The 17,009-nt window shown below is 37.0% G+C and overlaps 1 protein-coding gene and 1 long non-coding RNA gene across 2 annotated transcripts; both read left to right on the top strand.

Moving 5' to 3' along the window:
- The first annotated feature begins 1,098 nt into the window (after positions 1-1,098).
- On the top strand, positions 1,099-6,393 carry LOC104250179 (uncharacterized). The gene is made up of 4 exons (XM_009806750.2): positions 1,099-1,770; positions 3,506-3,655; positions 3,751-4,437; positions 5,035-6,393. Exons 1-4 carry the CDS (start codon positions 1,432-1,434, stop codon positions 6,130-6,132), a joined length of 2,274 nt encoding a protein of 757 aa, XP_009805052.1. The 5' UTR covers positions 1,099-1,431; the 3' UTR covers positions 6,133-6,393.
- A 1,652-nt stretch (positions 6,394-8,045) lies between these two features.
- LOC138877052 (uncharacterized) lies at positions 8,046-16,405 on the top strand. Its single transcript, XR_011402365.1, has 2 exons — positions 8,046-8,795; positions 15,137-16,405. It is a non-coding gene; the product is annotated as an uncharacterized lncRNA (long non-coding RNA).
- Positions 16,406-17,009: the final 604 nt, after the last annotated feature.

Raw genomic sequence — 17,009 nt, 5'->3', positions numbered from 1 at the left:
ATATTTATTTTATTTTATTATCTCAAATGACATTGATGAACATAAATTCACAACATTACTTTTTATATTTTGGAGAAACATAACATAATTGTTTATAACTAATTAAGCAACTTTACAACATGCCAACAATTACGGAAAATACTTACTCCCATGCGATATATACATGGATTAAATATGTAAGTAAGCGTTTTTCCCTACAACTATATTTTGCTATTTTCAAAAAATAAAACACTATGGTACGCAAGAAAATAGTTACTCTTTTGCATGTACCTAATGGCTAACGATCATCAAAAAGTAAGCATTAATTTTCTATTTAAACACTAAACGAGTAAATTGTTTTCCCTACAACTGTTAGTTTCTAAACAGTATCAAATTAACTAAATTTACACATTGATTTTTGCATACCATGTCAAACATAGTTATTTCTTTGCATGTACGTAACAAAGCTTAATGAGTAAGGCCTAATTTTTCTCTTTATGCACATTAACTTCTAGATTGCAAATTTGTCATTTGAACCACTTAATCAATATGCCACATTTAGTTACAAATTTGTGTTCACATAAGTTTTATCACCAAACAATATCACTTTGTCCTCTTATTTTCTGATATATGACCTAGAAACAATCATGGTAAATATCATCTTAATGCAGCAAAACTTATGAAGTAAGAAAATAATAAATTCATTATTTATGGTATGATGGATAAAATCTTTTTATATGTAATTAGAGAGTATTTTTTTAATAGGTCTTATATCACACAAATTTAAATTAATCAGAATCCCGGATGCCAAAAATTGAATAGGAAACCAAAAATGAAGTAGTGAATATTATAAAAAGAAACTTAAAAAATAAGAAAAGGAAATATGAGGCAAAGCACCAAGAATTTCCAAGTTTTGAACCAACCTAATCCTTGATCATCTTGACCATCAAAAAAGGTAGAATGCAAGTCAACTTGCTTGTTCCCACGCCGTTATATTCGGCAAATCACAATCAACACTTTCACCGACCCACTCACCCCCCCCCTTCTAACCACCCGCCCCCACGACCACATCCGGGGTTGTTGTTTTATCCTCACAACACAAGAACCCAAAACACAAATCACACACTTTGAAAACCTCGGTTTAACCTCCCCTAGTCTTTGCGCTCTCTCTCTCTCTCTCTCTCTTTCTCTCACACACACACACCAACAAAGACATATTTGTATATTTGTTGAGGTACCCTGAAAAACTTAACGGCATATTCTTCTCTCTATTTTCTAGGAAAATCCTCAGAGAAAATTTGAAAGAATTCAATCTTTTCCTCTCTAAAGCCAAACCCATTTTCATTTTTCCCCCAAAAAAGAAAACCCATGTAGTCCTCACGGATCTTTCAAAAAAATCCAAGAGTTTCTTGAAAAGGTTGTTGGAATAACCAAATCTTTTTGCCATTTGAAATGGTGGTGAAGATGATGAAGTGGCGTCCATGGCCGCCTCTTATATCCAAGAAATTTGAGGTGAAGCTTCTTGTAAGCAGGCTTGAAAATCTGGTGGCTTCCTCCGCCGTGGGCGGCGGCGGCGGCGTGGCGGTGGAGATCAGGTGGAAAGGGCCACCAAAGATAGCTGCTTTTAGAAAGACAGTGAAGAGGAACTGCACTAAAGAAGAAGAGGTGAAAGATGGAGAAGACGGTGCCGTTTTGGTGGAGTGGGATGAAGAGTTTGAGGGGCTCTGTAATCTTTCTGGCTACAAGGACAATGTGTTTCATCCCTGGGAAATCGCCTTCACTGTGCTCAATGTGAGACCCTCTCTCTTTCTTTTTTGTTCTTGCAATTATCATATTCAGTGTCTTGCCTTATGTATTAATTTCTTGAAAATGTTACTATTTACTTAGATTCTTTAATTAGTAAGTATTTCTTTTTCTTGTTCTCTTTATCTTTTGGATTATGACTGGTAGAATTTATGTTTGGAGTTGGTGTTTGGTGTTTTATATGTAATCAAAGGAGAAGAGGAAAATGATATGTTCTATTGCAAATGAGTTTTCGTTGTCATTTCTTGCCATATTGTTTATTATTTGTTTTTCAGTATTCATGGTTACAGATGGATTGACAACCCTGTAGAAATAAATGTCTATGTGATATAACCAATTTTGGACTAATTGTTTGTAGAAAACTGTGCCTATGTCTGATATTTTATTTTGAAATTGTTTCGAAGGCTCTACCACGCGATATCTTGATAATTTCTTGGGAAATATCTTATTCTGCATTTCACTTTGAATCGAGTTCAGTGGTTATTGTGTATGTTTTCTGTCAAAAAGATAGATCGTGGTGGTTATGTTTACATTACCTGAGATGGTAACCAGCAAGTTGAGGAATATTTCTATAGAATTTGTCGTTTATGAAGCCACCATGTATTGAGATTTATGGTGTTGTTTCCAATTAGGCAGTAGATGCTGCGGATCTCATTTTGGTCGTGTTTCACCCATTGCTTAAGCTAAATTTCCTTTTCCCTTCGGTTATCTTAATGATTCGTTTGGTGGATTTGTCACTTTGCATCTGTTGGTTGCCTTTTTTTTCCAGTGCTGAACATATCTGCCTCTTTTGGTTACCTTCTTATTGGGTGGGACTTGCATAGAGTAGATTTTGTTTGCTTGGATTCTGTAGTGCCTTCTTTTAAACATGATAGTAAGGTTATGTTGTAAGGCTGGAAACACGTTATGTAGTTCTTTCTGTCCTTTTTATTAGTCTAGTCTAATAGATAGCTTGTCTTCTATTAATGGTTAAAAGAAAATCTAAAAAACTTTGTCAGTGCATTTGTTTGGAGCGACGTTTGTTTTGTCAAGTAGATCTCCTAATGTGATCTATAGAACACTTGCAGAATTAAACAGTAATCCATTTAATGAAACTTGTGGGATTTTGGAGATTGAACTAAGATGAAGATAAAGGACAGCTTTTGTTTCTTCTGGATCGTTTGCTACTTATAAGTGAAAGTATGATACCAATATAGACACTAACCAGCAGTTATGTTTATTTATATTGAAATATATGGTGTCTCACATTGGATACTAGATGCATCTGGCATTATAAAAATATTGGAACTACCCCACCTAATGCGTTGGCTACGTTATTGTCCTAAGGATTTATGCAGATCTTGAACTACTGCACAGTGCACTTGCCCCCCCCCCCCAGAAAGGTTCTTTCATACTTCTAACAGAAGGGGTTTTTTCCGTTCGTTTCAATGAAAACGAGTTTTGACTCTTAAGGATATGGTTTGGATACTCAAACTTCTTTCAAATTTATGTAAGTATTTCATTTTCTTAATCCGTGAACTGATCTATGGTTCAATTTTTGGGGTTTAGTTTGTCGTAAGGTTCACATTCCTTATCATGTTCTTCAATTTATATTATTTGATTTTCACAGGTAGTTTTGCTGGTTAAAGATGGAGATTTTTTTGTGTACTTTAGATTCTTATGGCTAGCATAACCAACTTTTTCTTTAGTTATTCGCTGAGTGCTGATTCTTTATCTGCTCCAGGGTATGAATGCTAAGAATAAGGCACCTGTTCTAGGTACAGCTGTCTTAAATGTTGCTGAATTTGCTGCCAAGACAGAGGAGAAAGAATTTAAACTAAACATTCCTCTGGCAGTTCCAGGGGGTGCTTCTGAGACTCGGCCCACACTTTGTGTATGTTCCTCTGAGTTTTTAGCATGTTATTCTTACTGCTACCGTCCTCAAAGACCTATTGCCCATACTTGATTCGATCTCTACATATCATGCAGATATCACTTAGCTTGTTCGAACTAAGAGCTGCACAAGAGTTGACAGAGTTGGTTCAGAGGCCACTGGCTCCTGTTCAATCTCCAACACGGTCTGGTGAAAATCCACCGACAGAAAAAGATGAGCTTTCTGCACTTAAAGCTGGCCTCAGAAAGGTTAAAATATTTACAGAATATGTATCAACCCGGAGAGCAAAGAAAGCCTGTCGAGAAGAAGAGGGTAGTGAAGGGAGATGCTCAGCTAGGAGCGAAGAGGGGGAGTATGCTTATCCTTTTGATTCTGACTCCCATGATGAATATGAAGAAGGAGAGTCGGATGAGGGAAAGGAGGATCCTACTGTTAGGAAGTCATTTAGTTATGGTCCATTGGCTTATGCGAATTGTGCTGGAGTTTCTTTTCATTCTACTACAAGCGACAATACTGCGGGTGAGGATTGGGTTTACTTTAGCAACCGCAGATCAGATGTGGGCTGCTCGCAAATGGACGACCAGATCACTTGTGCTTCTGATCCTGTAGTTCTGCAGAATTCAAAGCGTAGTATCCTGCCTTGGAGGAAGAGGAAGCTGAGCTTTAGATCTCCTAAATCCAAGGGGGAACCGTTGTTGAAGAAGGATTATGGAGAAGAAGGTGGAGATGATATTGACTTTGATCGTCGGCAGCTCAGTTCTGACGAATCTTTGTCATTTGGGGTAAGATCCGTAGTCTCTTTTTCGCCAGATGCTCCACCTCGTAATTTTGTGCTGTACTTGGAACCCAAAAGCCTCATTTTGGATTCATATTATACTTTAATTGTGTTGCCCATACTACTTGGACTTTTGCATAAAGCATCCTTGCTTGATAATGACATGTAGAAAGGTAGGCATAATGCTTTTTTCTAGTAATATATCTAGTTAAAGTTGAAGCTGAAGCACTGATTCATGAAGAACACTTTAGTATATCTGGTCACCACAAGCTACATTGTTGTTTCAAATAAATTAGAGTATTTAGTGTTCATAACCTATTACTTAGACAGTAATTTTCTTACCTTATACATCTAATGAGTCAATGTTGATGCTCGACGCTGTCTCAAATTATCTAATGTATTGCTATTGGCCATTTCATTATTTTTTTGTAAGTACCAATTCGCCATTTTGTTATCTGCAAAATCTTTTTATGTGTCATTCATTATACAACAGTTATTCACTTGTTCATTGATGCCTGAAGCTTAATACTTTGACACACTGTTCATTCTTGTGACATCACTGTGATTATTCTGGAGATAGGTAAATTTTGATATTGTATTGCAGTGGCACAAGGCAGAGGAAGACTCGACTGCAAATCGATCTTCAGTATCTGAGTTTGGTGATGATAATTTTGCTGTTGGTTCTTGGGAACAGAGAGAGATAGTAAGTCGAGATGGACACATGAAGCTTCAAACTCAGGTATTCTTTGCATCCATTGACCAACGAAGTGAGCGAGCTGCTGGAGAAAGTGCATGCACAGCCCTTGTTGCTGTGCTTGCTGATTGGTTGCAGAACAACCGTGATCTCATGCCCATTAAGTCACAGTTTGATAGCTTAATTAGAGAAGGTTCATTAGAGTGGAGGAAACTTTGTGAGAATGAAACATACAGGGAGCGGTTCCCTGACAAGCACTTTGATCTGGAGACGGTCCTTCAAGCCAAAATTCGGTCAATATCTGTTGTGCCAGGGAAGTCATTTGTTGGATTTTTCCACCCTGATGGAATGGATGAGGGAGGATTTGATTTTTTGCATGGTGCTATGTCCTTTGACAATATTTGGGATGAAATTAGCCATGCTGGATTAGAGTATGCTTCTGTTGGTGAACCACAAATCTATATTGTCAGTTGGAACGACCATTTTTTTGTCCTGAAGGTTGAAGCAGAAGCTTATTACATCATTGACACCTTAGGTGAGAGACTCTATGAGGGCTGCGATCAAGCTTATATACTGAAGTTTGACAAGGATACAAACATATATAAACAGCCAAGCACTACTCATTCAACAGAAGAAAAGCCAGCTGCCGATCAGCAAATCATTGCTGCAACAGTGGAGCCAAAACCTTGCGATGCTCCTCATACAAACTCCAAAGCTGGTTCTCCAGACAGTGAAGCAGTGAACAAATCAGATGAAGCAGTGAAGGCTGGAAGTGCAGAAGAAATTCTCTGTCAAGGTAAAGAGTCATGCAAAGAATACATCAAGAGTTTTTTGGCTGCAATACCAATCAGGGAACTGCAGGCCGATATCAAGAAAGGTTTGATAACATCACCTCTTCATCATCGGCTTCAGATTGAACTTCACTTCACCCATTTACAACAACAAGCACCCATAGCTCTGGCAGACGACAACGGCTGCACAAGAGCTATCTGCAGTTGCAATGACTGAGATTTCGGCATAGAGACACTTAATTGTAAATTTAGGAAGTGTGATAATTCCTAACGAGTTTTTTTTTCTGTTAGTGATGGGATGGACGGCTTTAAGAAGCAAGCCGATGCCATCTCTTCAAGTGGTTTAAGAGGATCTTTGTGTTTCCCCTTGCCATATCTTTGTGTTGCATTACAGTAAGATAGGTTTAGTTTTCTTACTTTGTATGACACCTTGTCCCTTTGTTTCTATCCAAGCAAAAGTTTGTAAATCGCTTATCAATCTTCTGTCTTTGGAATTATAATAGATGGTATCTAACTTGTGATCTTTATACTATCAGTGGATACTCTATTTTGATTCTTGTAAAACATACTTGGCAAACATTAACTGCAGCTCCTGTTCTGAAGATGATTTTTAGTTGTATAGATTTTAAATAGAATGTTCAAAACTTGATTATGAGAAAACTTTTTCTTTTTATGAAATGTGGTGGCGAATTAAATGAAAATTTTCTGCATCTCGTGACTGGATTGAATATTGCCTGGTCTTTGATTAGCTGGGGTCAGAATCAGGAAAAGGCAAGTGTTTCAGTTTCTAGTTTTGCAATGATGCTTAATGCATGTGGTGTTCATGTTCCTTTGTTAGCTGTAAAGGTGATCTTTTCTTCTGAATTTGGTCCTCTTGCACATGAACAGATTCTTTCTTCCCTGTTCAATTTTTAAAGAATAAAAAAAGTCGTTCAACTTTGTCTAAGTATCACAGAGAATGTCTCATTCGTTTCCTTTTAGTGACTTTCTGTTCAGAGGCGGTGTTACGATTAACAGTTTATGAGTTCTGAATTGAAGTTTATGAGTTTTAATATGTACATATTCAGTGAATTTCTCAACAAATATATAAGGTTTGGTTAAAATTGCTGGGTTTTTCCGAACAAGTACTTCTTATGGGCGCTTTGCTCCTGTTTCTATTATATTTAGACAAAGTTGAGTCACTTTTTATTACAACAAGTAATTTAGTGACATTCATCCTTCATAGGTAAAGTTGATGGACATTTTCTTTACAAAAAAATTGTTAAGTGACTTTGGCACAATAAAAAAAATGAATGACCATCCATGAAAGGTTTCAACAATTTATTCCTATAAGAAAGGGAAAAATGAATTTTGCATTTATCGCCCAAATTTTCTTATGTTTTGCTATGAATGTGAATGGATATCACCTCTACTTTCAAGATTTGCTCAATCTTAGAAGATACAGTACGTTGACTTTTTCCTGGCCCTTCTCCAGCAAAATAGCAGAAGGGATCTTTCAGCTTCCTTGGGTCCGTGAAAAACCACATAGAAGTTCTAGGCATATAAATTTTATTGGAATTAAATCGGTAAAATAATTTGGATTATATTTTAAATTCAAGTGTAGACATGTGATTTTTGACTCTTTCCAAGATTTTCTATATTTTATCACGTAAATATTTAATTTAGGCTCAATATAGCTATTTCAACTCATTCTTACTCTTTTACTTTATTTTATTACAAAAAAAATTACAAAAGTATTTTTATTTTATGTACCTTTCATAAAGTAAAAAAAAATACAAAAATAGTACCTTAATTTTAACTTTATATAATCTTGAAAAATACAAAAAAAATATGTAATAGTTTCATGTTTTAATATAGTTTAGTTTAATTAATTAGAATTTATTTTTGCATCATATAGTATAGTTATCTTATATTAAGGGAATTTAACTATGGTTTTAAATAATAATTTTTGGAGTCTTCTTAGCCCAAAATTGAAATAAAAGACATGGTCCAACCCAATTACCCTTAGCACATTCTTCTTTGCCCATTTAAGTGCAAGATTTAATCCTAGCCATCTATTTTCCTTCTAATCTAATGGTCATCATCCATTTCTACCTCCCTATAAAATATCCAATTGTAGAAACATTACCCAAGTTTTCATCTCCAATACCTAGATTCTAAGCTAGCAACGACAAACCTCCCCTCCATCGATCAGATCTGAGGCATAGGAAGAGTTACCAAATATTCCATACAAAATCATAAGAGGGGATATATCTGGGGGGCACAAAAGAAAAGGAAAAATAGATCTAGAAAAGATCATCTTCTCTAAGAAGAAAAGAACGAAACAGAGGGATAAAGAGGGCCTGGGGATTAGCTTAATTTTAGCCGCAAAAATCAGCTCCTTTCTCCTCCAAAATACCTGTAAACCAGCCCCTCTTGCCCGTAAAACCAACTCCAAATAACCACCAAATTTCACCAATCTTCAGTAGCTTGTTCTCTATTGAAACCAACTTCAAAAAGCTCTTCAAACACTGCAGAAAACGCGTCAGCAGTTCTAGCAAAACGCAGCAGCGGTCGGCTTCTCAAATTCCATTTCCGAAATCAGTTTCGAAGTCTTGTAAATGCAGTTCCGCTAATTCACTGCCTTGCCGGCGTTTCGCCGGAGTTTCGCCATATCCGGCCAGTTTTCTTTCACTATAAATGCAGCAGCTCCATCCCCACTAACTGTTGTTGTTCTCTTAAGTTAAACTCAGTCCGTCAAGGTCGTCGAGGTAACCCGGTCCGAGGTTTCCGTTTGGTTGATGATTCGGGTAGTGTTCGAATTATATCGATACTCTCATCCTTGATGTATTCAGAGAGATTCAATATTAGCCAATTTTCCAAGCTTCTGTTCGTTTAAAGGTTAGCTTATGTTTGCTAGTGTTTTATTTACAGTACTATTGCATTGGTGTGGTAATCTCTTAGCTAATTTTTGTTGCTATCGATTTTGCATATCCATGTTTAGTTCATATAGACTATTTTATTATCTTTGATTTTCAATAAGTACATGTTTTCTTTCTTTTGAATTTAATATATAAAGTTTTTTTTAAAGAAAAATATATACGTATATAATTAAAATGGCTATGTGAACTGTTAGCCAAACATTGAAAAGCTTTGTTAATTGTTTAGCCATATCCATGTTTATTTCTTCACGTGAATTATTTGCGTGCTTCACTTAGTTGTCAAAATTAGTGTCTTACGGAAACTACATAGTGTAAATGACCCTTACGACTTCAAATAGCTAAAATCATATACTTATCCCACAAATATTTCCTAGTTTATGGCCTCACATTAATCTCAAATGTAGGAAATAATATTAAAAAGCCTAGTTTCTTTAGGCATGTAATTTAGATTTCTTTCCTAAACTTGGGTGTGCATTTATGTGACCCAAATCCAAATCTCAACAACGTTAGATAAAATGTGACGTGGACCGCAGGTGCATTTATGTGACGTGGTTCAAAACATATTTTAAATGATGTTGCAATTTTCTTTAAAAATGAATAAAAGCGGTTAAAGGTTTAAAATTGCACCATAGGTTAAAACATGTTTAAAATTAGATAATAGGCCAATTATAACAGTTGAGCGACCGTGCTAGAACCACGAAACTCGGGAATGCCTAATACCTTCTCCCGGGTTAACAGAATTCCTTACCCGGATTTCTGTATTCGCGGACTGTAATACATAGTCAATCTTTTCCTCGATTCGGGATTTGAACCGGTGACGTGGGACACCATAAATTATCCCAAGTGGCGACTCTGAATTTTACATAAAAATAATCCTGTTTCTATTGTCACTTTAAGTTGGGAAAACTCCCTTATACTCCCCTTCCGGGGGTGTAGGTGAAAAAGGAGGTGTGACAGCTCTGGCGACTCTGCTGGGGATTAAAACCCAGAATCTCTGGTTCAGGGTTCAGAATTCAAGCTTAGATGAATTGTTGTATTTGGCTTTGTCTGTTATATGATTTTATTACATGCTTGGGCCTAATGTGTTAAATGAGGCTTTTACTGCTTTGATATTATCAGAACTGTATATAAACTGCTACGAAACCCTTCTCTTCTCATCTTCGGGTATGTGCTCGCTGGTCGAGACTCCCTATTCTGTTAGTGTCATACCTTGAAATAAGAAAGAGGCTCGGACAAGTTACTAAGCTGGATGGCCTTTTGGTTCCCGGTACGTAGCCCCCTCCTCGGCTCAAGTTGTCCGCTCGGGTACACGGTCTAGAACACATACCCAGATTTTAAACCAAGAATAACTCAGCCTCATGCCAGATCCCTAATAGGAACGTTTGTTTGCATCATGTGCATTTGACTTTAGAGACTCAACACAAGGGTCGGGTCTGTCTAGGACAGGTGTACCCGAAATAAAAAGACCATCCTGATGCATCTTACGTGCTACTTGCGTATCTGTCTATTTCGGCTTGCATGCTGGCTTCTAGAATAGGGAAAGAAAATGAAAATAAAAAAAAAGAAAAAAAAGAGAAAAGAAAAGAGAGTGAGAGGTAAGTATTTGAATTACCCTGAAATTCTGTTGAAAGTTTGAAGAAAAAGAGGAAAGTCATTTCAAAATAAGTCATATTTTCTTTTGTTCTGTCAAAACGACGAACTACGCGGGTCTGATTCTCACCGGATGTGAGATAAGTAGGCAAACCTCATCGGTTCCGGCCCATAATTTTCAAAAAAATCAAAAAGTATTTTCCTTTACTTCCTCTCTAGAAAAGTTTTTTTTAGACCCGAATTTTCAAAAAATTCAAAAATATTTTCCATTATTTGCTTCTTTAGAAAGCCTTTCTTTTAGACCCTAATTATTTTTTTTTTTAAATATACAAAAATATTTTCTTTTAATTACTTCCAAAAATCCAAAAATATTTTCATTCTTCTTTCAAAATTGAAAAGAAAATTCAAAATTCAAAAATATTTTCTTTCCTTTTTAGAAGCATTTCTTTCATAAATTCAAAATAAAAATTCAAAAATATTTTCTTTTTTCTTTAGAAGTTTTACTTTTGAAATTCGAAAAAAAAACAACAAATCGAAATCCCAAAAATATTTTCTTTCTTCTTTATAAGTCTTTCTTTGGAAATAAAAAAAAAAGAGTTAGTTTATTTACTTTATTCTTAATCTTCCCGAACTACGCAAGATCTGATTCATGTTCCCACATGATACGTAGACAACCCACATCAGGTTCGATCAACCATTGAAAAGAAAAATAAAAAAAAATGAAAAACATAATGAAAAATATTGATAATAATAAGGACCGACTGAGTCCATTCTAACATGTTTTGTTTTGAATTGTGAAGAAAGCTGAGGTGGTCGGTTTGTGGTAAGCTGGAAATACAAGATCCAAGGAAAAATGATAACTGACATCGAAGCTGTTACAAGTGCTCAAGAGACTCAGGGTTAGAGAGTTCAACAAGAGTCTACGGTGTTTGAGAAAAATAGAATACTGAAACAGCAAATGACCGAAATGTGTCAAGCATGGGCCAGTGGTCAAGGACAGTCTCATCATGAGTCACAATTTGCTACACAGCAAGAGCAGTACCACTCTCCTGAGTATCACTCGTACTCGTTTGATCTTCCTGCAAATATTGAGAAGCCTGCCCGAAAGATGGTACAGGAAGAAATGACCCAAAGAGTGAAAAGCTTAGAACAACGGTTGAAAAACATGCAAGGGTTGGCCGGTCAAAAGAGTGTTACCTTCAAAGAATAGGTATGTTCCCCGATGTCCACTTGCCGTCTGGTTTCAAGACTCCCAAATTTGAAAAGTATGATGGACATGGAGATCCCATAGCCCACCTGAAAAGGTATTGCAATCAACTGAGAGGTGCGGGAAGAAACGAAGAATTGCTGATGGATTCTTTTGGGGAAAGCCTTACGGGAGTAGCCTCCGAATGGTTTATGGATCAAGACACATCTCGCTGGTATGTCTGGGATAACATGGCACAGGCCTTTGTCAAACAGTTCCAATACAACATCGACATTGCCCCAGACCGCATTTCCCTTTCAAACCTGAAGAAGAAACCAAGTGAAAGTTTCAGGGAATATGCCATTAAATGGAGAGAGCAAGCAGCTCGAGTTAAGCCACCCATGGATGACCACGAGCTAATCACTGTCTTCCTTCAAGCGCAAGAGCCAGATTACTTTCAAAACATGATGTCCCCAGTTGGTAAATCCTTCTCGGAAGCAATCAAAATGGGAGAAATGGTAGATAATGGTCTTAAGACAGGCAAAATTATAAGTCAAGCAGTTTTTAAAGCCGCAACTCAGGTTGTCCGGGTTGAATCTGATAATTTTAGCGACACAAATGAGAAGGTTGAAGAAATCATGATGACATCAGGGTCGAGAAGAGGTCCCAGGAGAACATCTCGAAGGTATAAGCAGCCTCCTCAAGTTTCCCATGACTCCCCTGAGCAGTATTATCTACCTCAGAACCCTCAATACTCTGTCGCTCCACCTCGGTATGTTGTCCAACCACTAAAACACCCTAGAAGGCGAGCACGAGCATCACAAAATCTCTATCAGCTTTCACAAAATTTTCAGGTACCCTATAACCCACATCCAGGCCAGAGGTATAGAGTGGAACAAAGGTTGAAAGATAATTTTACACCAATAGGAGAGTCCAATGCAAGCTTATTTGAGAAATTAAAGCATTATGACATGATTACACCTATTCCTCCAAACCATGTGGACCCACGTGCAAGAAGCTTTGACTTTTCTAAAAGGTGTGAATACCATTCCAATGCCTAGGGGAACAATGTTGAAAGCTATTGGGATTTGAAAAGAGAAATAGAAAGGATGATCCAGGAAAATCTGATTGTGATCCAAGACAGTGACACCCAGAATATCGCGCGGAATCCTTTACCTGCACATCATGATGCACACTTTGTGGGGATGATGCCTGGTGACATGGAGTTTGAGAATCCTCTTGGGAGCTTGCTAACTAAAGTTAATGATGTTGAAATTGGAGAAGGTTCAACTAATTCTGATGAGCAAATTTGTGGCTAAATGTCAAGCCTAGCAATTGAAAAGTCATTCCCTCTTCACTAGGAAGGAATCTTGGTAGCTTGTTTTGATGTTTTTCTATTATTTGGGTTATTTCAGGGTTGTGATCCAGATTTTATTTGCTTTATTGAGTCAAACCCTTCTATCTCTCCATTCTGTTTGTGTGAGTCTTGTCTATCTGTTCTGTTGCTATTTTCATTATTCGTGTTATTTTAGGGTTGTAACTCGTATTTTAGGTTGCTTGTTTTGTTGTAAAACCCTTTCATCCTTTACTCAATAAAATACAGTTTGTCATTTTGTGCCATTCTATTACTAGTTCTTTTCTCGCTAGTTCTAATGACATGACATGCATGCGGAAATTTTGGCTAGATCTTAGGAACTGATTTAATCTGGAATTCGATAACTAAAAAAAATACTTTTGAGGATGAATAAAGAGTTGGAATACTTTGGAACTAAGGTCGAGTAAAATTCACCTTCAAATCATTGTGAAGATCGGGCCTGAGGATGTTTAATCAATTGATGTTTGTTGGAAAGTTTGTCACTAAGGGATGAAAAAATGTCTTGTGACCACGACACACCAAGAAGACAGACATGTTCGTCAATGTTGTGATCGCGAAAAGATACCATGTTTGACATTCTTGAGGTTGGGAGGCCCTTTTTCTGTTACCCAAATGCTTTATATCCTTTGCTACCCCTTTTGAGTCTGTGTTATTTTTCTTTGACTACCCTCTTTTGAAATCAAATTTAGAGTAAAAAAAAAGGTCCATGCCCCAAGAGTACAAACTGGGGCAGCTTTTAGAAAGTTCAACTGAAAAAAAAAGAATTGTCAAAGGTCCATGCCCTCAAAAATAGAAGCTGGGGCAAACAAAAAAAAAGAAAAAAAAGGAAAAGAAAAAAAAAACAGAAAGAAAGATGAAAACCAGTTTAGGCCAGATGTTTGAACTACGTTTGACCTGATTCCTTAAAAAATAAGGATACGTAGGCAGCCTCACGATTTGGTCCAACCAAATAAGAATTTAGAAGGAAAAGAGAAAAATAGAAAAATCCAAAAATCCCCAGCATCTGAAACTGGGGCAAAGATTTTATTTTATTTTTGAAAGAGTTGATTCCAAGAGTTGTAAGTCTACAACCCCTCATTTTTGAGCCTTCATGCCGACCTTTCTTTCCAACCCTATCCAAAAATCTCCCAAATAAAGACCTCCCAATATGCCTTCAAGAATGCCAAGAGAAGCATGCAATGAGCAACGGTTGTCACACGACATATAACATTGTCAAGTTACTCACAAAAAGTAAGAAAAAGAAAAAGAAAAAGAAAAATGAGAGAGTCTTACTGGTGAAAACTCTCACGGGCACAGTAAGGCGACGGTAAGTAGAGATGAATAAATGAGAGAGTCTTACTGGTGAAAACTCTCACGGGCACAGTAAGGTGATGGTAAGTAGAGATGAATAAATGAGAGAGGCTTGTTGGTGAAAACTCCTCGGGGCACCACTAGTCGAAAGTGAGTCATGAAGCTGATGCGAAGAATTGGCATAAACAAGCCCGACTTCAAAGATCATAAGAATGGTAAAAGGGAAGATTGGATTAGTTTGGTAGATCGGCCGTTAAGTCCAAAATGCATGTCATGATCATTAAGGCTAGTTATTGAAAAAGAAAAAAGAAAAAAAGAAAAAAAAAGAACTAGAACTCTTCCTTCTGTCCTTCCGACAGAGACATTTCTTGTTAATATTATTTCTTTGCATCATTTGTGTCCTTCACTCTGAGTCAGTCCTTGTCAAAACAAGCAAGAAAAGATTTCAAAATCTGCTACCAGCTTTTCAGTTGCACAAAGTAAATTTGGCCAGCAAACTCAGTTGTTAATATCAACATGCCTTGAGGATTCATACAAAGGCTCCCCCAAAAAACTCTTGTCAGCTTGCTAGGCGCAAACAAGATAACTTGTGATTCTCTCTGACAGACAAATTGCTCAAAGCAGGAAGTCATTCAAGATATCAGAAAAGATCATCTAAGAAAAGATCTCCAGTTGGAATAATGCTGATTGAGTCAGAAATACAAATGGTACCGGGTGTGAAACAGTCAGAGTTGGCGCAGAACAAAAGTTTCTTGAGACTGACTCAAGATGATCGAGCAAAAGCCAATCTGCTCAAGACTCAAGGCCACAAACCGAACACCATTTTCAAAACTGACAATTTTTTTTTTGTATGAAACAGGAACAAAACGGTGCAAGGAAAGTGATTCAAAAAGAGAAGAAAAATGAAAAATAAAGAAGAAAAAGAAAAGACGAGAAGAGCCGACAAAGGAAAGTTTCTCAAATCTTTGCCTTTATTCGTCTTGATATTGTGCATAAATCTTGCCATTGATCTTCACATTTTTCCTCTTAGGATAAAAAGTCCTAGTCTGATAGATTTTCCTCCCAATATAAATCTTAGTCTGATGAATTTTTCTCCTAAGATAGAAGACCTAGTCTGATGAATTTTCTCCTAGGATCAAAATCTTAGTCTGATGAATTTTTCTCCTAAGATACCAAAAAAAAAAGACCTAGTCTGATGAATTTTCTCCTAGGATCAAAATCTTAGTCTGATGAATCTTTCTCCTAAGATAGAAGACCTAGTCTGATGAACTTTCTCCTAGGATAGAAATCTTAGTCCGATGAGCCTTTCTCCTAAGATACCAAAAAAAGAAGTATAAAAGAGACCTAGTCAATTTTCTATAGGATCAAAATCATAGTCTGATGAATCTTTCTCCTAAGATAGAAAACCTAGTCCGATGAATTTTCTCCTAGGATAATAATTTAATAAAAAAAAAGTCTGAATTTGAAAAAAGGGGAGTCATTTTTTTAGTTTTCTTAAGATTATCAATGTTTAGTTTTCCTGAAATCAGGGGCCCGCCTGGAGAATAGGGTCAGTTTTTACTTTAGTCAAGCTTAATTTATAGTTTTCCGCAAGCTCAATCACGTTTAGGAGACGCACATCCTAGTCGAGTCATTAATTTTACTGTCATCGTTGCATCCTTCATCAGTCGCGCAGGTGATTTATAGTTTTGTTAACACTCACAGATGTTCCCAATATCAAACTGGGGCAGGAAAATTTCTTTTGTTTTGTTTGTTTTGTTATAATCAGGCGCTCACTTGGAGAACAAGGGAAGACAACTCAAGTTTCAAGGGAAAGCAGTTTCGAAGGAAGACAACTCAAGTTTCAAGGGAAAGCAGTTTCGAAGGAAGACAGTTCAAGTTTCAACGGAAAATGGTTCAAGGTGCAAGGGAAAACAGTGTCAAGTAACAAGAGAAGACGGTTCAAGTTCAGCAATCAGGTGCCCGCCTGGAAAATAAGAGAATTCAATTCAGAATGCAATTCAGGTCAGCAATAAGAAAAGCTCGCATCAAGAAAGTGAGTCAGCAGTCCGAGATGATCAACAGAAGTGAGTCACAATCCAAAATAAAAAGAAAAAAAAACAAACGATAGACAAGAAGTGAATCCAAATGCAGAAGTTAATGAAAGATGTGAGCTGCTCAAGACATGACTGAGGTCACAAGCTCTGCATGTCCCGTCTTGATTTGAAAAAGCTGAAGAAGATTGAACCAATACCTGCAGCTAACAAGCATCAAGATTGAGATCAGAGTCCGCATAAAGAACCAACCAAGACTCAAGATCAAGCTTCAGAAGACTCGTAGATAGGAATCTTGTAACTCGTAGCTGATAGGCTTAGTTAGTCTTTTTCATTTTGGATTTTGATGTAATAACGGGACCGCGGACCGAAACCTCGACAACACCTCAATCGGCTCTCCACATCGGCATACTCCATCACCTTATTCACTTCTGAACTACATGTGACCTGATTCCTTTATAGCCAAGGATATGTAGGCAGCCCAGATACCAGGGCTCGGTTACGTTCCCCCTTTCTCTTAGTTTTGGTCGTCTTAAATAAGGGTCGGGTCAAAAATACCTGTCTAGTCGTTCTTTGTCCGAAAACTCTTCGCGTTTCCAGTCAAAGAGGGGCAGCTGTAGACATGTGATTTTTTACCCTCCCCAAGATTTTCTATATTTTATCACGTAAATATTTAATTTAGGCTCAATATAGCTATTT

This window comes from Nicotiana sylvestris, chromosome 9, assembly GCF_000393655.2.
Source record: "Nicotiana sylvestris chromosome 9, ASM39365v2, whole genome shotgun sequence".
NCBI classification, from domain to species: domain Eukaryota; kingdom Viridiplantae; phylum Streptophyta; class Magnoliopsida; order Solanales; family Solanaceae; genus Nicotiana; species Nicotiana sylvestris.
Note: the sequence above shows the minus strand (reverse complement) of the source record. Positions and strands in the feature narration are given on the sequence as shown.